The sequence below is a fragment of the Poromitra crassiceps genome, assembly GCF_964638095.1.
Source record: "Poromitra crassiceps genome assembly, chromosome: 3".
NCBI lineage: Eukaryota > Metazoa > Chordata > Actinopteri > Beryciformes > Melamphaidae > Poromitra > Poromitra crassiceps.
The window spans coordinates 78,696,455-78,719,788 of NC_139625.1; the positions used below are offsets into that span (position 1 = coordinate 78,696,455).

A 23,334-nucleotide genomic window follows, 5' to 3' on the forward strand; every position below is an offset into this window, starting at 1 on the left:
TGTATATATATATAAATAAATATGTTTGGTAGATCACTTTGACTTGGTCATTTTAAAAGTAGCTCCCAAGCTGAAAAAGTGTGGGCACCCCTGACTTAAGCAATGACTGAAGTTCATTGATTGCCTGAATTGTGTAAATACAATTCCAGTGTTTGATCAGTAGATGGCGGTCTTGTGTTGTCTAACAGAGACTAAAGCAGACCCCTGGTGGTTTGAAGGTCAGGAGAAGGCATTTAAACAGGGTTACAAACAGCTTTGTTCTTTCAGGTAAATGAGCCATGATTGAAGCTGGTCGTTATCTGTGGCTGTGCTGGTCAGACTGAGTGATGCTGCTTCCAAACCAGCTAAATCCCCTTTCAGCAGGATTATCTATAATCTTAATATTCCATATACAGTAATCTGTGGAAACAAGTTATCTAGTCCACATGATGAGCGTGGAATGAGATGGACTTGAAATGACTGGAGCTGATCTCATTGAACATTTTTAAAGCAATGGTTAAAGGTAGAGAGGTTGGTGAAAATTGTAATTGTTTTTCCTCTTAGTTTAATTTGATTTAATTTAATCATTGAATGTTTCAATGCATGTCTGTCAAATGTGTTTTATGTAGTGAAAGTGTTTTATACAGTATGTGTTCTGTACTGTATGTACAACAGGTCTCTCTTGAAAAAGAGATTCCGATAAATGAATGAATATATGAATATATGAATGAATGAATGAATAAATGAATAAATAAATGAATAAATAAATAAATAAATAAATAAATAAATAAATAAATAAATACATGTAAGTGGTTGACAAAATAATAAAACCCTTTACAGTCTGAATTCTCTAGATTTTAGAGATATGAAATTATTAAATTCAGATAGGCTACATTTTGGGAATGAACTGTTCATAACTCTACTCTCACTAAAACAGGTAAAAATCTGCCATATGGGCCTTAGCTTCATTCATTCTCTGCTTTTAGTGTTTCACATGTCCAAAAGAATTCACTCAGTCATTGACTGTTTACATGCACACAATATTCCGGTTTTTGCCCAAATTCGGAAAATGACAATATTCCGACTAAATTAATAATCCACTAATATTCCCGTTTACATGCAGCCGTAGCTCGCCCTCCCCGACACGTGAGGGAGGGGGGGAGAGAGAGAGAGATGCAGGTAGGCAGAGTTTTTCTGTTGAGAATAAACAGAGCAGCGCTATTGTTACCAGCATCACTTGGTCCATTTCAGGAGCTTGCTGCTGGAAAGTTTGGGGTTGCGATATTTGCACATCCAAGTCTTTCATAAAAAGTACACTAGAAGCCTACGTTATTACCTCGCAGTCTCGCAAGCATTTTGGACTTCCGTGGGCACCACTCTTTAAATATCTCTCTCTTTAAATCGATGTTTCTCATCTCCTCCCAATCAGAAATTTTTGCTTTTCTTTTCGCATGCCAGAGAGATGATGGATTATGTTTACTGTATATCGCCTCTTCTAGTGCTTTCTAGCACTAGAAGAGGCTGACCGCAAACACGCAACATGTGTCGCAAACTGCAGTAAAACCCCTGATTGAGACGCATATTCCGAATGCGCTGTATACATGATCAAAGAATCCTCCTAAAACCCGAATAATAGTGGAATAACCCACATGTCTTAATCGGAAAATGCTAAATTCGAGAAAAGGCCAAATTCGGAAAATGCAACTGGAATATGCTGTTTACATGACCCTTATCAAATTCAGAATATTGTCATTTTCCGAATAATAGTGGAATATTGTGTGCATGTAAACGTCGTCACTGATGATCAGGTATAATGTGTAGCTTACCTTAATGAGGGAGGTACAGACGATAGCGCCGGCGTTAACCATGGGGTTGTGTGGTTTGTCTGTGGGGAGAATTAATTGGAAACACTGAAGTTATATTTCTACATTCATATGAATGGCCTGCTTTTTGGGGCCGTTGTGCAGAATGCACGGCAGGGCCCTTAGGACAAACCCACCGCTCTAACCACGCTGTAATGTAATCACTATGGGAGAGTTCTGCATTCTGGGCTCATTTCAATCTAGTATTAAACATACTTTTGGGTCATGTTGGAATAAAAACATTGCTTGTATCGATAAATATCCACCATTACTACTATAAAATGAAAAAATAATTTTGAAAAAGCCCGAAATAATACGATAAATGGAGCTCTGTTTAGAGGGGGGATTCCAGCGTCTCAGGCTCCCTAGAGAAAAACGGCACACCAAAAAATCAGCACTCCTCGGCTTTGAGAGTAAATTCCCAACTGGATTTTCTGATTTGACCATTGGTCTGTCACTTAAATTGTAGCCAACCCCTATGACACGTAATGGTGAATGTACATTTTTGATTGGTTTGAGTTATATTGACGAAAATCGCGTAATTTCCCTTCAGTCGCTTGGCTGCTCGATTTAACTTTGAGGTAACATTGACATACCACACACGAAATTGTTCGCAAACTTGTCCTCTAAAACACTGTCGAGTCAATTTTCGTTTTTCGTTTGGGGGTTTTTTGTTATTGGTGTCAGAAAGTGCAGTGCGCCATGTAAAAATCCCCCCTGCTTTTTCTTCATTAAATGAGGAAGCGCGAGACCGGAGCAGAGCAGACCCAGACCATTTTAGCACGGATTCAGGCAATGTAATGTCTTTCCGCTTTCCAGTCCGGTAGGTGGCGGTAATGCACCTCTGGCTAATATTGTGGCTAGCTCGTTCAGAGAGTTCCACAAGAGCCGTCGTCGGACATTTCACCGTCTGGTGCCTCTCTCGATCCGACTAGGAATTTATTGATTCGATTTTTCAGGAGTTGACATGTATCGTCTTTTTTGTCCTAATGTAAAGCAGCTGTGAATGTGACAGCATTCGGTTGCGGCTGCTCCTGTCCTATTCCAACAACTCAACTTGTTGAGAAGAAGAATGCAAAGAGTCGCATTTGGAAATATCAGTCCCCAAAGTCCCATCTGCAAAAAGTGTGAAAGGGAGTTCCAAACCAAACTGGGTAGCACATCCAATCTCGCCAAGCAGCTGAAAGACAGGCACCCAGACCTGTTCAAATAATTCAAGGTGGGTTACTTCTTTCAAACGGTGTAAAATAACACGTTTAACAACATATCAAACAGACCTTATCCTGTCACATTCGTTTTTGAGATAGCTGGCAATGCATTGTGTAACCAAAAAACGTTTGCGCTAACGTTAACGTAACGTGTTTTGTAATGGAATCATTATGGGACCCGGCTAATACCTGGTACAGCGTTAGCTAGCATAGTGTAACACGTGTGCATGCAATGTTTGTAATGGAAACATTATGGGACACGGCTAATAGCCGGACTTAGCCATAGTTCAACATGGCATCAAAATAAATACAAGCTTCTTTCGGGTGAAACATGTCCGTGAATTAAAACTAGCTACATAAAATTGCTTGCACTCTACATGTGTGTATGTGCAGTTGTCTTTATCATCTCTTTATTTTAGTAAATCTCACTGACGTTACTTTCCATTTAACAGTATGCGAGAGATGAAGATGAAGAGGAAGGCACAAGTCGCGGAGCCCAAAAGACCACCCAGCAGACAATTCCTGATGTTTTTGAAAAGCAGAGGAAATATGACTCGCATGAAGCAAGAAAGTGTGATAGGGCATTGGCAGAATTCCTATGCATCGATCAAATACCAATATACACCGTTGAAAAAAAAGGATTCCAGCAATTCTGTGAAATAAATTAAATTATAATATTTAATATAATAATAAAATTAAATACTTGACGGCTACATGCCACTGGTGTTGCACTGTCTGTACTCACTGCCATACAGAGTTGAATGTAAGAAGAAGTAAGCAGAAGCACATTGTTTTGTTTTAAAGTTGAAGGCTACATGCCATTTGTTCATTGAAAATAGTTGCATACTTTAATAAAGGAGAATATGTTCAAGAAATATCAGTCTGTTTTTTTTACCGTGGTACCGAAATTGGTACAACGGCCCTATGCCAGGTTTCGACCTGGCCTTGTTGTTATATGTCTTGCTTGATGCCTATATCGTGATATGAGACTAGATATGGTCTTAAATTTGGGATATTGTAATATCTGAACTCACCAGACTGTTCTAGCTATTCTATTATTTGCCTTTACCCACTTAGTCATTATATCCACATTACTGAGGATTATTTATCAAAAATCTCATTGTGTAAATATTTTGTGAAAGCGCCAATAGTCATCCCTACAATGTTGTCGCAATATAGAATATCGAGGTATGGATATTGTGTAAAAAATATTGTGATATTTGATTTTGTCTATATCGCCCAGCCTTACATGTCACATGTGGCTTTGACTTACAATTGAACATTTAGCCCACTTGTAGAAATCATCATATATCAGCGTTCAGCCTAAAAATACAGAGATATGATTTGCAATATCCACATGGCTCAGCCCTACAGTAGCAGATATGACAGCCGGGGAAGAGTTAGCCCACAAGCACAGCTGACTGAGTCACCATGTAAACACATGAAGGTATGGATGGAGGTCACTCAGGTCACCCTGTAAGATCTATTTTTAGCATCTGCTCCCTGAGGACTGATTACACACAGAGAGCAGCTCTGAGGGAGGGAGAGAATCCACTGTATCACCAGGCTGAAGTCAAGTCTGTCTTAAAGGGATAGTTGTGATTTTTTTATGTGCGGTTGTATGGGTACTACTCGCATGCAGTCAGTGTACTACACTACATGCAGTAGAATGCAGCCGGCGCCGTCCCAGTTTGGAGAAATGGAGACAGGCCTCATCAGGCAAGTAGAGCTGTCTGCCAAGTGTGAATGGGGTCACGAGCAAAATATAATAACAATAATAATAATAATAATAAAATAAAAACAACAGAAAAAGAAAAAAAAGTGTTCCATACTGCTCACCTGGCATAATCCAAGTATCCACAAGCCCTGAGATGCCAAGCTTAAACTGGGATCGCGCCGGCTGTATTCTACTGCATGTAGTACACTGACTGTATGCAAGTACCTCATACAACCCCACATCAACCCACAACAATTCACCAGTATTTCATAAATATTTTACAGTATATTGTTTAATGTCTTTATTGTTTAATGTATTTTGTTTGTTTGTTTTTCTTATTGCTCTTACTATTACCCCAGTTGTTTTATTGCAGTATTATCCCTTTTATCGCCCTATGATTTTACCTCTTTTATTTTTCTATGATTTTATTATTTCTTTTATGTTATGTAAGGTGCTATATAAATAAAAAAAATAATATATATATTATAATATTATTATAAAAAAATCCAAACTATCCCTTTAACTCTCGACCTTCCTTAGCACATCTCCTCTCCTCTCGTGTGGTCTCCTATCTCCCAGCAGACACAAACACAGGTTGGAGCCTCACTATCTCCCAGCAGACACAAACACAGGTTGGAGCCTCACTATCTCCCAGCAGACACAAACACAGGTTGGAGCCTCACTATCTCCCAGCAGACACAAACACAGGTTGGAGCCTCACTATCTCCCAGCAGACACAAACACAGGTTGGAGCCTCACCTCCTATCTCCCAGCAGACACAAACACAGGTTGGAGCCTCACTATCTCCCAGCAGACACAAACACAGGTTGGAGCCTCACCGTCCTCATTGAGGAAGAGCTTGTTGAAGCGCAGGCCACTGGGCTCCTTGGCGATGAAGCGGTGCACATACTCCGTGCCGTGGTCGTGCACGGCGATGGCGTATTTCAACGGCTTCACACACGACTGCAGGCAGAACGGAACCTTGGTGTCACCGACATTGTGTCTGACAGAGAGAGAGAGTGAGACATACAGAGAGAGAGACACACTCACACAAGTTTGTATTACTCAAATTATGAGGACCTTCTTTCTCTCCCTAACCCTTTAACTTGAAGGGACAGTTCACCCCAAAATCAAAAATGACTACCGTAGTTTTGTTGTTGTGAGCAGTTTTATCTAGGAACTATTTTCCGTCGATCAAAAGCAGCAGCTGCTTCTAGCTAGCAGCAACTAGGGGGTGTAGTTCGGTCGAAAGAAAATAGTTCCTAGATGAAACTGCTCACAACCACAAAACTAGTTATTGCCAGCTTAAGAGCTGGCTGCCCTGTTCCCCCTCTGATGCCTGCTTATCAATACAAAGTACAGCTGATCTCTGTCAGACAGACCTAATGAAAGAAAAAAAATCTATCTGTAATTTCTGTTTTTCATTTGCTCTTACTTGATCATAATGTTTCCATGGTCATTTCTGTTTGGAGGGAGTTTTATGACCCGAGGGCATTTGAAACTTGTTGAAACCTCCATCAAAAATACATGGAGAATAACAATGAGAGAATTATTTTCTTCTTTCCATACACGTTTTTTTCTTTGGCCTGACAGCAGTGCTTTTCTGTTCTATATATGCAGATATTTGTGTGTGATATTGCCTCCCTGCTATTATTATTTTCCTGTTATTAGTATACTGGACTACATTGTTTCTTCTGCCCTTCCCCTGCAGTTCCCAACAACAGGCAGTGTTCCTCTTGCCAGGCCACAAATAATTAATCAGCCATTTAACTCTCTGTTCTCCTGTGTCTCTGTACAATACCAACAAAACAGTCATGTTCCTTCCGTGTGTGTAAACGGAGCTGGCCTTGAGCTCAGCAATGCTCGCTAGGTAAATGTAGGCTGGTTTGGTACCTCTGTCCGTCCACGGTGCACAGGGACACAGCCCACAGGTCTGGGCTGAAGCGGGCCAGCTGGGGGATGTAGTCCGCCACCTGCAGCACAGCACAGCACAGCACAGCTTGCTTACATGGCACACGTTACAACATGGGATCAGAGCAAATTGAGGCTGCAAGGTTACAAACAGAAAAGTGGCTGGGTGTAAAGTGGGCGAGTAATGCTCACCTGGCCTCCTGACATCATCTTGGCGTTCTTGTAGAGCTCGTCAATGTGGGCGCGGAACGGCTTGAAGTCTGGGATGACAAACTTCTTCCTGAAGGCCTGAGTCAGCAGAACAATGTTGCTCTGGACACATCTGGACACAGAGAGAGCGAGAGAGAGACGCTACAGTCCAGTCAGCACGGAACCAGGACTGATACTTCCTGGTGGGGCTGCATGATTATGGTCAAAATGATGATGACAATTATTTTGATCAATACTGAGATCACAATTATTTAACACGATTACTCTTTGACTTTGGGAACATCATGCATTTACTCAACTAAAATAAAAATAAAAATGGAAAATAAATAATGCTGGATTTGTTTAAACGTAGGGGTTAGTTTCGTATAAAAACGACATAGCTCGTGGGAAGCTCGTGGCATGTCGCCGGTCTTCAGCTTTGCCGGTAGAGAAAGTGACGTCACTTAGGTGACAGTGTATGTAGTCTTTCTGATTTATAACTTCTAGTGCAACAGTTTGGCAACAAACTGTGACTTTCTTGACATGCAAAGTTACGTTTTAAATTGACAAAATTAGCGTTGGCACCCCGTGGCACAATTCAAACGGGATCAAAAACGTAACCTTATTCTCCGTCCACCGCCATTCATATTTTTCGCAGCGCTGGTACAGGGAGAAAGCAGGAAGTGACGTTTCACTTTGGCTCTCTATTGAAAACCACAGTCATGTTAAAGATGTGCAAGGAGATCAATTTTATTTCACCAGAGCAGAAGGCAGCAACACAAAGGACTGATGGAAAATAACAGAAGAGAAGGTAAGCCCCACTAAACTGGTAATCCAGCATTGACAGAAAGTATCATTCCAGCCACAGTAGACACGATTCTGCCTGACCAATCAGTCGTCTGCAGTGTTTTCACATCACCGTATGGCAGTGGTTCTCAAATGGGGGTCCGGGGACCCCCAGGGGTCCGTGGCACTTTGCCAGGGGGTCCGCAAAAAGTTTTCAGGAAAATAAAAATACAAACTTTTTTTGTGTGTGCAAAAGCTTCATAGTTCAACGAAAACATTGTATGCTTTAAATCTAAAATGTTTCATGTCTTACATTCTAATCTAACAACCCTATCAATTTAAAAGTCAAGCATGTTACCATGGAAACAATTAAGCTTAGCCCAAAATCACAAATCAGAATGAGGGGGTCCCCGGTATATTTTCTATCTTGTAAGGGGTCCTGGGCTGAAAAACATTTGAGAAGCTCTGCCGTATGGTACCGGGTCCACAGCGCTGGAACCTCAACAAAGCAGGGAGCAAAACTAGCACGACTCAACCCCGACTCAACCCGGGCTATCCAGGTTTTTGACCGGTGGAATGAGACAAAAAGCGAGTCGAGCTGGGCGGGGCCGCGCTGATACCAGCGGTGGAAATGGGCCATAAGCTGCAGTGATAGTTTCAGCTTCCGTTCTATTTTTCAAGCATGCAGAGCGCTGCACCCGAGCTGCCGGCGCTGAGGGAAAGAGTGCTTCTGGTGTGACCGGTTTAGCGTGGCACTCGGCTTCTGTTAAGCGCTGCTTCAGTGCTGCTTCTGAATAGCGCCTGGTGTGAACCGAGGCTAAGAGGAGCCAGACTCTCTGCTGCGCGAGTACAGCGCGAAACAGAGTCTGGCAAGCGAGCGTAATCATTTCCATCCCCAGTTGACAGCTGCCCTCCTCCCTGAGCCACAAAGCAGAGAAAACACAACACCTGAGCAGAGTGAGGTAGAAGCTATGTGTCCGTTTCTCACAAGGGAAGCAACACAACTCCTGGTCCAGGCACTGGTCATCTCTCGCCTGGACTACTGCAATGTTGTTCTGGCTGGGCTTCCTGCTGCAGCCATCCGACCGCTTCAGCTCATTCAGAACGCTGCAGCCCGTTTGGTGTTCAACCAACCAAAATTCTCTCATGTCACTCCCCTCTTCCGTGACCTTCACTGGCTTCCCATCTCGGCTCGCATCAAATTCAAGACACTGGTACTGGCCTACAGGGCAGTCCACATGTCAGCCCCTTCGTATCTGCAATCTATGGTCAAGTTCCAAACTTCTCATCGCTCCCTCCGCTCCTCCACCCGTCAAGTCAAGTCAAGTCAAGTTTATTTATATAGCCCTAATTCACAAGCATGTCTCAGAGGGCTTCACAGAAAGTATGTCTAGCTGATTCTAGCTAACACACAGTAACAAGAATATACAGAATAAAGATAACATTTGAACATTTGAAGAAAGCAGGAGAGTGGAGGAGGGAGGGAGAGGGAGGAGGGAGGAGAGGTGGGGAGAAAATAGGAAATGTGGAGGAGGAGAGAACAGAGGAGGAGAGATGAGGGTGCAGGGGAGGGAGAGCCAGGGTAGGGGTAGGGTCTAGGGTTGGGGGAGGGGAGGGAGTAGGATACGGGCCCGGATTAGGGCGAGGGTGGGGAGAAATGGGAAATGTGGAGGAGGAGAGAACAGAGAAGGAGAGGGTGCAGGGGAGGGAGAGCAGGGGGAATGTGAGAGGGAGGAGAGGGCAGAGAGGAGGAGAGAACAGAGAAGGAGAGGTGGAAGGGTACAGGGGAGGTAGAGTAGAGGTAGGGTCTAGGGTGGAGGGAGGGAGTAGGATACGGGCCCGGATTAGGGCGAGGGTGGGGAGAAAATGGGAAATGTGGAGGAGGAGAGAACAGAGAAGGAGAGGTGGGAGGGTGCAGGGGAAGGAGAGCAGGGGGAATGTGAGAGAGGGGGGAGGACAGAGAGTAGAGGTAGGGTCTAGGGTGGAGGGAGGGAGTAGGATACGGGCCCGGATTAGGGCGAGGGTGGGGAGAAAATGGGAAATGTGGAGGAGGAGAGAACAGAGAAGGAGAGGTGGGAGGGTGCAGGGGAAGGAGAGCAGGGGGAATGTGAGAGAGGGGGGAGGACAGAGAGGCAGAGAAGGAGAGGTGGGAGGGTGCAGGGGAAGGAGAGCAGGGGGAATGTGAGAGAAGGGAGAGCAGGAAGTGGCAGGGATTCAGGAAAATAGGGGAGAAGAGGAGAAGGAGCAGAGGGGGGGAGAATGAGGAGAGAGCAGGAGAAGGGAGGGGGGGGCGGTGGGATGTGGGGGAGGAAAGAGCATGGAAAGAGAGGAGAACAAGAAGGGGGAAGAAGGGAAGAAGCGGGGGAAGGGGGAAAGAGAGGGGGGGGGGAGAAGATCAGACAACTGACTACTCTAAGCATTAACCAGAGCTAACTGGGACATAGTATCTACCTAATCTACAGCCTAATCTGGCCTATCCTACCCTGCTCTAGTCTGATTTTAGCCTGAACACTAACAGTGTCCAGATCGCCTCGCTCCTCCACCGCTACGTGGGCGCAAAAGTCGCCCGTCCCGATCGCGACTCTTCTCGTCCCTGGCCCCTCAATGGTGGAATGAGCTCCCCCGTTCGGTCAGAACGGCCGAATCACTGCCAAACTTTCAGCGGAGACTAAAAGCTCACCTTTTCAGGCTACACCTAGGCCCTTCTTGAACTAACATCTAAAAAAGAAAAAAACTACTAATGCTACATGTTACTTATTCCTTCTCAAACTAATTCCTACATGGTGCTAGTCTATCAAAATATCTTAGCTGTCATTGATTGTGTTGCATAGTGGTTTTCTGTACTGTTGACAAATTGTGATATTGTAAGTTGCTTTGGACAAAAGCGTCTGCTAAATGACGTAATGTAAATTAATGTAATGTAATGTGACAGCATGCCCTCCTCCCTGAGCCACAAAGCAGAGAAAACAACACCTGAGCAGAGTGAGGTAGAAGCTATGTGACAGCTGCCCTCCTCCCTGAGCCACAAAGCAGAGAAAACACAACACCTGAGCAGAGTGAGGTAGAAGCTATGTGACAGCTGCCCTCCTCCCTGAGCCACAAAGCAGAGAAAACACAACACCTGAGCAGAGTGAGGTAGAAGCTGTGTGACAGCTGCCCTCCTCCCTGAGCCACAAAGCAGAGAAAACACAACACCTGAGCAGAGTGAGGTAGACGCTATGTGACAGCTGCCCTCCTCCCTGAGCCACAAAGCAGAGAAAACACAACACCTGAGCAGAGTGAGGTAGAAGCTATGTGACAGCTGCCCTCCTCCCTGAGCCACAAAGTAGAGAAACAGAACACCTGAGCAGAGTGAGGTAGAAGCTATGTGACAGCATGCCCTCCTCCCTGAGCCACAAAGCAGAGAAAACACAACACCTGAGCAGAGTGAGGTAGAAGCTATGTGACAGCTGCCCTCCTCCCTGAGCCACAAAGCAGAGAAAGCAGAACACCTGAGCAGAGTGAGGTAGAAGCTGTGTATACTGATGGCAGCTGAAGAGATTTTACCCATGCATCAAACCCTCTGTAATCCCTGCAGCCTGGCTCCCTGTGGAGACGACACCTGCTCACCTGCCTCCTCTCCCAGGCCCTCCTCTCCCAGGCCCAGCTCCACAAATCAGCCAGAGGGAGGGAGAGCGCTGGATCAGGGCCAGCAGCTGCAGCTCTGATGGTGTCTGCCTATTACAAGCGATATTTTTGTGGAAAGTCGCCTCCGCTCTGTTACGCTGCGTGCCTTTTCGTGTCTGCTTTATTTAAATTGTGAGCTTCGCGGAGCGAAACCGAGCGCTGCTGGTGTGAATGGCCAGGCTCCTGCTCCAGCTGAATTTACGTGCGGCCACGCTTATGGATCCAGTGTGTTTGCGCCGTTTCATGGAAATTTTTTCTTTTTATGTGTGATTTGGTTTACGGTATTTTGTTGGATGTTGTTTGTGTGGATGCAGCTTTCATGCTGCAGAGATGCTTGGAGTCAATGGGAGGCAGGTTAAATAAAGGTTGAATGCCTACTTCTTGAAGAGGTCTCTGTCCAGAGCTCCGTCTGAAGTGGTCTTCAACGTCACCTTCAGCATCTCCATACATTCCTTCAGCCGGGGGTCTCCAGTGAGAAGCCCTGTGGCTTTAAGGGCCTGAGGAGAGAGGAGATGAGGGGGGGAGAGGAGAGGAGGAGAGGAGAGGAGGAGGGGGAGGAGGAGATGAGAGGAGGGGGGGAGAGGAGAGGAGAGGAGGAGAGGAGGAGGGGGAGGAGGAGAGGGGGGCGGGTTGTAAAGATAACAGAGCCTTTTTCCCCGCTAGACCAGAGTGAGAGTAACACCAGGCAAAACTGCGCGGGTACAGCGCGAGAGTCTGGCAAGCGAGACTAGTTAGAAAGTGAGAGATTCACTCACTGTGGTGAACTTGTGAGCTGGGATCTTCTCCTGGCCTTCTGCGATGGTGTAGAAGAGCAGGTCCTCCAGACTGGGCAGGACGCCTGCCTTCCTTTTCCTGCAGCACACACACACACACACACACACACACACACACACAACACAAAGACAGCAACATGAGAGGAGTCAATTAAGCCCGTGGCACCCCAATCAAACATTCTACAACAAACACACATGTTTGTTTGGTGTGTCATGGCTGTCTGTCCTTATTTGGTCATTTGTTCAACCCTTGTTTGTCTGTGTTTAGCACCATGGCACCCCAATCAAACATGATTGGATAATGTTTGATTGGTGTGCCATGGGCTTGCAAAAATATCAGGCAGGATCTCGATCCACGATCTGCACGATTCTTTTTCATGTTGGTTAAAGACTATTTTGCAAGTTACTGAACAGTAACTAGGGCTGAATGATATTGGCCAAAAATCATATCTCGGTATTTTTCAGCTGAATGACGATACATATCTCTGTATTTTCTACAAAGTGGGCTACATGTTCAGTTGTAAGTCAAAGCCACGTGTGAGATGTCACCAGCACTTTTATTAAAACAAACGTGTGATCAAAATAAAATGCAAAGACAACCATGCTTTGCTTTCCTGTGACTATTGGTGCTTTCACAAAATATAATTTGACGCAATGAGATTTTGTGATAAATAATCCGCAGTAATGTGGATATAAAATACTAAGTGGGCAAAGGCAACTAATAGAACCGCTAGAACAGTCTGGTAAGTTCAGAAAATGACATCACTTTACTGTAATGCAGCCTTTAAAGGATATGTCATATCACAGTATTACCATATCCAAAAGCTAAGGCGATATCTAGTCTCATATCACGAACAATACCAATATATGGCTATATAAGCCCGGGCCTAGAGTCACTCATAACACAGATCTGATCTGAGGCCAGCTGTAATGGGGACATGGGGAGACTGCAGCGGAAGCATTTTGACTGCAAGGAGAAGCGGTGAGTAGTATGTTAGTATTTGTTACAGTGTACTGAAAACACGACCTACTGTTCACTGGCCTTATTAAAGCATGTTAACAGGTGGAATATATTTTAAAGTACAAAATAATACCGTTATTAATGTGGAGAAACACTATAAATAACTACAGTATACTACTGGAGTGAAACATAGCAGAACACTTGTCTGCACCATGCTCTCATTGGTTTGCAGTACTTATACCAAGGTATTGATCACAATATTGTTCACAATATTGGCAATAAGTACTAAGAAAGTATTATTGTGTACTTTTCCGCAGGTTAATACACTGGAATAAGGCCACTGACTGTAGACTAGATGCATTTTTTGTTGGAATACCAGTCAGGATTGTGTTTCTCAAGGGGATTATGGTGTATATAAGCAGAGGATGCACTTTAGCTTTACACAGGGAATTGAACCCCTAACCCTGGCAGTGTTAGTGCCTTGCTCTACCTTTTGAGTTACACAGGGACTTGATAGTGCCTAGCTAGCCCCTAAGAAGAATTCAGCCTTGTGATTTACTTTCCCAGGTTTGCATTGTTGAAATCAAGGGACACTGGGTCAAGACAGCAGCAGCACATTTAGATACTGTAAAAACATATACTGGTATATACAATTCATAATGAATAAATAAATAAATAAATACCGGTAATACAGATTGAGAAAAGTGTTTGTTTTTGTGTGTGAGGTGGCACTGTCGGTGCAACCTCACACACAGTCAAAGACGCATCAAAGACGGTGAGTTTCAGCCTGACTGGTATTCTCTGCTAACCTGACGCTGCCAGATCGATGAGTTTGCTTCAAATATCTGTTTCACAAACAACATCCATCTGGATTCGGCCAAGCTACATTGCTGAAGAGGGCGGTCACTTTTTTCAAGCTACTAGGCAGGTGATTGGATGGACCGTCTGTCTGTCACCGTCTGGGCTTGCCAGCGCCAACCAATCAGATCGACTTCCCTTCATGACGTAGCAGCGCCTGATCAGCTAGGACTACAATTGCTAATAGTTAGCATGGAGGTCGCAGATTTTTTGCTGTTTTTGTAAGGTGAATATTGGGTGCAACCATTGACTATTCAATTTGCCAAAAGAAAGAAGAATTACTGCAGATGTCTGACTGAGGATGAAGTGCAGGTAGGCCATTTTGCACGTTAAATGTAACTGATTGGATTAACTGATGTTACGCTAACGATAGCAACATTTGGAGGTTGGGGTGCTACGTCTGATGATTGATGATTAATGTTAACGTTAACAGCGATTCATTCATAACACATATCGTTGTTCGTTTCTTCAGGGAACTGATGACACGATATGACACCGAGTGGCACGCACCCTGGACGGCTAACGTCATGGAGACGCAACGCTCTCTAGCCTTTATGATCATGGCAACAACCAAATGCTTTGATACAATATAATGATTTAACGCTACTATTTAACTGGTGAATTTTAGCATATGTGTCAGTGGAATGGTAGATATTTACGCATGACTGGAGAATGTTATTTGCTTACTTTTGTAATAATAAACTAAACGGAGAAATGACGGCCGTGTGTGGTGTTGTTGTTACATAATCTGCTGGTCTTGAGGCACGATTGGGTCAAATGATAAGACGATGTAAATGCATAAAGATGTTGTCAGATGAATCTGCGAAAGGGAGCTGCCTGGAGCCCAGAGGACGTCAACAGAGAAGAGGAAAAACACCCTGGTTATACCATGCAGCATGTATTTGGATATATAATCTCTAACTTTAAGAATGGTTCCTTGTTGATATACCGTATTCCTAGTATTGGCTCCCATGACGTTTGTTTACCCCCTATCTAAAGTACAAGTGCAAAATCTTAAGCTACCGGTATGTTCTATCGATAAACCAATTTCTCGAATAACAGCTCCAAAATATCAGACATATAGGACTACTATATGCTAGAGCTATATTCACACTTCACAGTATAATTTATGCAAGCGGGGGAAAATATCAGATAAACTGATTGTTGTATTGTATCCTGAGATCTTTAATCTCGCCTGTATAACATAATATGTCACTCGGACACCAACGTGAGTTAACGTGGTTTATTAAACAGCAGCCAACATTCCAATCATAGCAGAATACACTTCAGCTAGCAGTAAAGGGACAATACATCACACTGATCTTTGCAGTTCTGTGTTGATTAGCTAATAATTCAGTGGCATTTTGATTAACGTTATGATTTATTTCGATTTGGAACAAAAATTATGGTTTAACAGATTGCATGTTTACTGGGCTGTGGTGAGAGTGAGAAGGGCTTTGTGTTTGTGTGACTTGCGTGAATGGCTAGCCGTTAGCCATTACAGCCTTACAGCTAATAAGTTATCCCAGCCTAGCGGTCTGAAGGCTATCTCCCCAAATTCTACAACAATGTCTTGTTTACTAACGTTCATAGTTGATAACATTACAGCAATACAGTTACGGTTTCGTACTCACTGTAAGATCAAGTGTTTAACGTTTATGTTAGCTTATTGTTTTGAATAGAATGTTTGACTAGCACACTGGAGCTAGCCTCGGTAGCCGCCGCCATGTTGAATAGTGAAAGAACTACAAACGCAGAGGCGCCTCTCGGTGGCGTCACACCCGGTCTCGCCACAGCCCGCCCCTAGCTCACGCTGATTGGTGCGCCTGTGTGGCGGCCGGTTTGAATGCATCTCTGAGGCCAGGGCCAGACTGAGGTGGATTGTGAATTTGTGGAACAATGCCGCCCCCGTCTGGTGGAGTCAGGCTAATTCTCTGCAGCAGCATGTCCAAATCCTGTAAAGTTAGTAGTGTGTTAGGAGGAAGACAGGCTGGTTAACATCACAGAAGCCTGGCCTGGCCTGGATTTAAGGGGAGATCCACTGCATTTTTCCTAGTTGGAAGTCAGGATTTCCGACTCTCTTACGTCACTGCCTTAACAGCCTTAACGGTGGGTTAAAAATAATTGTCATGAGATGTGGATTAGCCTCACTGTGTCCTCATAAAACCTATGGCTTTCTCACTGTGTGGTGCTTCTCTGACCTCATTAACACAGAGCCGATGCCTGCTAGTGAGGAAGTGTGTGTGTGTGTCTCTGTGTGTGTGTGTGTGTGTGTGTGTGTGTGTGTGTGTGTGTGTGTGTGTGTGTGGTGATGGAGGGATGGGAAGTGGAGAGGCGGGACTGAAGCTGGCAGGAAGTGAGGTCATTTCAAGGGTTTGAAGAGCGGCTGACAGCTCCACTACTACCACGACCACAAGACGGAATTAAAAAGGTATCAAATAAATTAAATATTATACTTACAAATGCAAAGCAAGCAGATCAACAACAGGGAGAGAGTGTGCAAAGGGAATAATACTGAATTAGTAACAGTTCACACTCGACAACATTAAACAGAGACTATGTTTACATGGACGTCACTGCAATATTCTGATATTAACCTGATTAAGACAATACTCTGAATAAGAGAGTGTCATGTAAACTGCATTTTCTGCTGACCTTAACCCAAATAAGGTCATAGTTGGAATAAGCAATAGTTGAATTAAGATGTGGATTGTGGAGTATTTCCATCGTGGTCGCATTATCGAAGTGCATTGTAGACACCTTCATTGCACTATGACGGCCTATCGTAGTTTTCACAGCATTCTGTACGGCAGTCAAACTGCTTGACGATGCATGCTCTAGCTCCCAGTGGGTTTTGCACAATAGGCTTGTGACAATTTTCTTCTTATAAGTTCTTTGGGGCAGAATCAGATGATGTGAAAATATACAAACATAAATTATATTAGAACATTTTCAGAGAACACCAATGGTTACAGGTAGGAAATCTGACTGGAGGGTGCTTTAAACAGGCTTGGAGGATGCTCTCCTTGAGACAATAATGACTTAGTCATTATTATAGGCTATAGTCATTAAATGACTATAGCCATTAAATGACTATAGCCACCACAGGGACAATCTGACCTATTTCATAAGTTGCAACAGCATAATTTTATCAGCCTGTCATATCGGCAGAAATGTCATATCGGGCCAATACCGATATGACATTTTAAAGCCTTTATCGGCCGATACCGATGACGTGCTGCTACCACCATGCATCCCCACAGGCAAGCTCATCTTCTGCCTCACCAGGTTGAACATGTGCTGGGAGTAATTGGCCGACTGATGATGCGAGGCCCAGGCTGCTGGTCACCATCATCAGGCAGGTGGAAAAGTCCAAGCGTCCATGATGGGACAGTCAGCCCACAGTATTCAAACACGTTTAATAAAGGCTATGTTGTACGTCGTTTTGTAAGGAAACACACATTCAATATCTCTGCTTACGAGAGAGAGTGAGTGAGAGAGAGAGAGAGTGAGAGAGAGAGTGTGAGTGAGAGAGAGAGAGAGAGAGAGAGAGTGAGAGTGAGAGAGGCAGTGTGTGTGTGAGAGAGAGGGGGGGTGGAGTGAGAGATAGATAGATAGAAAGAGACAGCTATTTGGTAGTATACAGTATGTAGCATTACTTGACCCCTTGCTAGCCGGGGTATGCAGTGCACTGCCGCTGTGTGTGGGCGCATTGTCACTGGTGGTGAATCGTGGCTTTAATGGCTATCTTTCTCTTCCACTGCGTCTAGCTAGCTACAGACAGGTTAAAATGGCATAACGTACACACAGCTATTTAGCTAGCTGATGTTAGTCAGATTAGCTATATCAACCCATAAACCTAGGAGCTAGTTATAGCGGCTAGCCCTGAGAAGGTTCTCTCGTATGGAGCACAACACACAAAACCCCATTCTGAAAGTCCATCAGTTAAACTTGGCCTTGCTTATCGGTACAATAGCCTACTTGGTAGAACATGGTTTGAGACCTTTTGTGAATCGTTAGGAGCCACTCTAAATTTCGGCACACATCCTGATCCAACAATAAGACTTTTAGTATTGGTTCGCCTCATGACGTTAATGTTACTCCTCCAAGCACACTGTGGTGGCCTCTGTTAGCTGAGCTCTAGTCTAGCCTCGATCGAGGCTAGCTGAGCTCTAACGTTACAAGTCGAGATTTGTATTGATTTATGTAGGCTATTGATTGTATTGATCTTGTGAATCAGCTATGCCGACTTCACCAAAAGACATGGAAGATTCGTAAAAGATGTTAAGCCATGCTCTGCTCTGCATGTGCAAGGTTTTTAGTTTAGAGTTTGGCTTTTAAATGGAGTTTGGCGTACAGTCATCACCATGCTAGTGAACGGCAAGCAGCTGTGACTCACTTCTCTGTAGCGGAGTCCTTGCTGTTAGCTTCATCGTGGCCGTCATGTTTGGAGCAGAAGCCTCTGGTGCCTTGCTCTCTGCCGTGGTGCTGCTCTCTCCATGCGGCAGGTGCCTTGCCTCTGGCCGGGGAGCTCACATCCAGACACACAGTGCTGAAGGCGGCTGGAGGAGGGCACGCTTTGTTACAGATGATACCCGACAAAGGACTCTTCAGCTGGGATTGAAACAACTCCTTGAGCGCTACCGAAGACCGAAAATGTAACATTTCAATCCAATAAAACTGCTGGAGAAATCCTGCTAAACTAAACAGCCCTGCTCCCGCTGAGTATAGTCTCTGTGGGCTTTCTCGGTCGAGTAACGGTTTTCCAGTGTTGCCAGATGTAGTGAGAGAAACAAGCAACCAGGTCTATGGTAACAAGCCCAAATGAAGCATTATTATTATTATTATTAAATTATCATTATTATTATTGTGCTAGGGGCAGAAATAAATAATAGCTATTATTATATCGTTACTAGAATTCAGTAATACTAATAATAATCACCAAACCAAACCAAACAACAGCAAGCCAAGCACAACAAAACCAGCCACTGTATTTTTTAGGAGAAGGGTCTAGCTGCAGACACAGGACAAACCTCCACCCTCCGTAACTGACAGGAAGTCACGTGACCTCAGCAGCGGAAGTTTGCGTTACCTCCAATCAGAGCCTCCAGTTCTCCAATGCCAAGCGCCAAAACTCCAGTAGGTGGCGGTAATGCACTTTTTTTTTTTTTTTTTTTTTTTAATTCAAACAGACAAGTGTACATTAGAACAGACATGTGCTCATGTAACCGATGTGTTAATTAGTTTATATTTCACCAATAATCCTTTTTCATTTTTGTCACTGTTTTGTTGTTTTTCATATGTACACCGTTTCTATACTATTTATTTTGGGGACTTTTAGTTTGTGAACTGTGATTTTGTTATGTGACCCTTGACACTTTGGCGATGTCACTTCCTGTTTTGTTCCGGTCGGCTTTTCCTCAGACGGCTATAAGCCTTGCTGAGGACGGAGAGGTAAGGTTTTCCAAATGCTCCCGCGATTAGCATGCTAAAATGCAGTAGGAACATAAGACAGGGACACAAGCTTTCTTGTACAAGTCGTTAATGCTGTTGTTTATTATCACAGTTTATTTCACTGTGTGGACGTATGTTTTATTGTGTACAGCTCTGAAGTAATGTGCTAGCAGCTAGTTAACGATCTTAGCTAGGTTTGACTCAAAGCACATATGGTTTCTCATGCGGTTCGCTGCTGTCCCCTTTCTCCTTAAAGGTGTCTGAATGAGAGCCAGGTCGAGTTGCTGTACTCATAGTAATCTGTTTGCACACAGGTATGTGAGCTCCCCATGTCATTTTGTGTTGTTCATTTCGATTTTATTTTCATTTACTTGGTGTATATTTGTTTATTTACGTTCCTGTTCACAGTTTAAGCTACTTATAAAATATAAAATATTGCCGCTGGTGGGTGGGGGGAAAACATTCTATTGTAAATTGTAACTATACGATCATTGCCTAACCCTTGAAGACTAGCTTTAGTGATCTGCAGAGCAAAGCGATTTACCCAGTTAACCGTCTGGCCATTTGACGTTGACCATCAGTTTTTATGTTGGTCATAGGTAATTTTCTACTTAAGCTTGATGTCTTGGTCTGCAGTAGTTGTCCAGTTGCCAGAGGATAGGGTGACCAAAAATATCTTTAATTGGGACAGAGCACACAGTTATCCCTGGTCAAGAAAGGTGTCTGCAATATTTTCATTTTGTGATTTACATGTGATTTTATGAATAGGCTACTCTACAGTGTAATGTAAGTACAGTCAAACAACTGTTTCAGATCCAAAAGGAACAATGGATGGAGGAGATTTGGAAGAAACCAAAGCTCAGAAATGATGTCCAAATTGACTGAGTGACTGTAAAATCTGTATATAATCAGAATCAGAATGACTTTAATGATCCCCGAGGGGAAATTGGGACAAGTTACAGTAGCTCGCTCACAGAACACACATAGCATAAAATAAACAGTAGTAAATGCAATGCAAATGCAATATTAAGCAATAAGCAGAAAAACACAACATAGCATAGAATAACTAGTAAATGCGCTAGAAGCAAAAAATAAGTAGAATGTCTAAGTAGCAAAATAGAAAATACGTCGAGTAAGTATACATTCCGTGTCAATTATCATTATTGCACCCTGGACTATATTAAGTCGGCTTGCCCTATACGTTACACGTGGCTCAGCCAGGCACAGTTAACCTATCGGCTGGCTCAGTCTCAGGGAGACTGAGCGTCTCCGAGGTGCTCTTTTAAGAGAGGCATTAAATAGACCAATGGTCACAGGCAGGAATGATTTCCTGTGCCTCTCCGTATTGCATCTAGGTGGAATCAGTCTCTCACTGAACGTACTCCTGTGTTTGACTAGCACGTCGTGGAGTGGGTGCGAGTCATTGTTCATGATGGAGCGTAGCCTGGACAACGTTCTCTTAATAACAATGTAGCATGGCAATAATGAAAATAAGTAGGTTAATGAGTGTGTGTGTGTGTGTGTGTGTGTGTGTGTGTGTGTGTGTGAGAGAGAAATAGAAATGCATCGTGGATCCTCTGGCCGGGCCCACGGAGCTGATGGAGCATCAGCATCAGCGGCATCTGAACAGTCCCGTGGATCCTCTGGCTGGGCCCACGGGGCTGGTGATGCGGTTCGGGAGAGAGATGAGCCGCAGACAGCAGCGCTTGATCGTCAGCTACGGGGAGTGACCCCGATGCATCCATCCATAATAAAGGAAGGAAATGGAATCGGTTTACAGATCACCAAATACACACCTTTACAGTTTGGTTGTCCTCTGTGCCCAAAGTTCCGAACCACACGTAAACAAACAATAGCCTACAGCGTCACCTGGATAACCACACAGAAATATTTGTGTGTAGTGGTGGTGTTTCTTTTAACCCCCCCCCCCCCCCCCGCCCCCATTGACTAACTGCCATGTATTCTTTATTGATGTTCTGAAATGTGAACTTTTTTAAACACTTAACTGTCGTTTTTGTCGGTGTCATTCAACCCAAAAATTCTGACAAGAGGATGCAATAGGTGTCATTGTGTGATTGTGTGTGTGTGTGTCTATATATAGCCTAGATATAGATATATATAGATACCAGTATTTAAATTGATTAAGGTGCTATGGGTAACATGTATGTAAAGGTGTGTGAGTAAATTTTCCTATTATATAGCCTATGTGTTATTGTGATTTAGTCATTTTCATTGGATACTATAATTTTTTATTGAGTAATTAAAAAAAAATTAAGGGTCCAATATGAATGTTCTGTTTACACGTTTTGGACAGGGCGATGTGTAGTTGTGTATGTCTCCATGGCGACCAATCATTCTGACTGTCACTTCTAGTTATATATCTTTACTTTAGAAATGCTATCCATAGCACATTTACTTGCTAACTTCTTAGTTTTATATATGTATAAAGCCTTTTAAATCCGTGTTACTTCAAAACAAGAAGAACTGCCGATGTCATGTAGGCTACTTCATTGGCAAAGTTGCATTTATATGTTCGTTGTCTGTTTAACTTCAATATGTCAATAAACATTAAAAAAAATATGAACTTCCGCTGCCGAGGTGAGGTATGTCAATAAAGATTAAAAAAAACATGAACTTCCCCTGCGGAGGTCACGTGACTTTAAAAAAGATGAACTTCTGCTGCCGAGGTGTGTCAATAAAGATAAAAAAAAAAAAACATGAACTTCCGCTGCTGAGGTCACGTGACTTCCTGTCAGTTACGGAGGGTGGAGGTTTCTCCTGTGTCTGCATCCAGGTACTCTTGTTTTTTAGGGACACCGAGGGAGAAGAAGAAAACGCAACCCGGACTATATTTGTAGTGACTTAAATTTGACTGAAAGACAAGTCCAAATTTGCTTGTAATAAGCGGACTTGGCAACTGTGCGGTTTTTCGGTGACTACCCCACAGATATGTTTCTCATTGGGATACAAACATTGACATAAACGACCTTTCACACCTTACGCGTACTGATTGGTTTATGACACCGCAGATCCGCAACTGATTGGCTGCGATAGCTATCAGTCATAATGAATACCACACGCACTATTTTCACCGGGCGTGTGTTGTTTTTGAGCCCATAGGCAGCGGAACGCATCTGAACTTGGGGGGCCGGGGGGCGTGCCCCCCCCCCCCTCCTTCCCACACACACGTCTGTGAACCACCATCATTGATTATTATTATCATATAAAGATTTTGGTCGTTTGAAGCCAGATTCATATAGGAATATCTTAACTTTTAAATTAACATTAGGATTAGACGGTTGTGATGTCAGTATTCAGTCTTAACAATCATATATTTGCTCCTCTTCTCACTCACTCCTATGTCACCACCTGCTCTCCCTGCAGGGTTTGAGATTAAACTTTTTTTTTTATCACCAGCCAATATGGCTGCTAGATTCTAAAGTTACGAGCCAATTAATTTCAACTAGCCAAAATGTTTTTCTTGAAATAAACCAGAATATGAGTGCCACTGGGTTAATACAAGCATACGTATCAGTACAAATAAGTTATAGCATAATGAATCTATAAATTACAGCAGGGCTATTCAACTAAATTGTTCAGGGGGCCACATTGTCAGAAACCTAAGGGACTAATTTTATCAATTAGTTTCAAATAGCTCCAGTATTGCCCCTTCATGACAATTACTTAAAATATAACCTATATTAGGTTGGCACCATGCACAAATCACAACACTCAAACCCCTAGGAATATATTACCATAGAAGATAAAGAAAACACCATCACGAATGAATCCTGCGCTAAGTAAAAGCTCTCTTTTTACAGTCTACTTCTAGTAGCCTACAAGTAGCAATGGCATTACCAATAATACCAGCCATGCTGTAGCCGGTAGAATCCACCAGAGGGCGGCCTCACTCCATTAAAACCTCCTTACCCATCCATGAGCTGTGTGGAGTTTGCATGTTCCCCCCATG

The 23,334-nt window shown here is 43.5% G+C and overlaps 1 protein-coding gene across 1 annotated transcript in view; it reads right to left on the minus strand.

The window, feature by feature from the left end:
* Window positions 1-18,575, minus strand: part of LOC310773489 (glutaminase kidney isoform, mitochondrial-like) — a gene marked incomplete at both ends in the record, with an annotated part of 36,637 nt that extends 18,062 nt beyond the window's left edge. The window contains 7 exons of the mRNA XM_083633375.1: window positions 1,806-1,864; window positions 5,606-5,769; window positions 6,660-6,739; window positions 6,870-6,999; window positions 11,697-11,815; window positions 12,074-12,170; window positions 18,310-18,575. Coding sequence (XP_083489501.1) covers window positions 1,806-1,864; window positions 5,606-5,769; window positions 6,660-6,739; window positions 6,870-6,999; window positions 11,697-11,815; window positions 12,074-12,170; window positions 18,310-18,575 — 915 coding nt within the window. The remainder of the gene's footprint in view (window positions 1-1,805; window positions 1,865-5,605; window positions 5,770-6,659; window positions 6,740-6,869; window positions 7,000-11,696; window positions 11,816-12,073; window positions 12,171-18,309) is intronic.
* Between the last annotated feature and the right edge of the window lie 4,759 nt (window positions 18,576-23,334).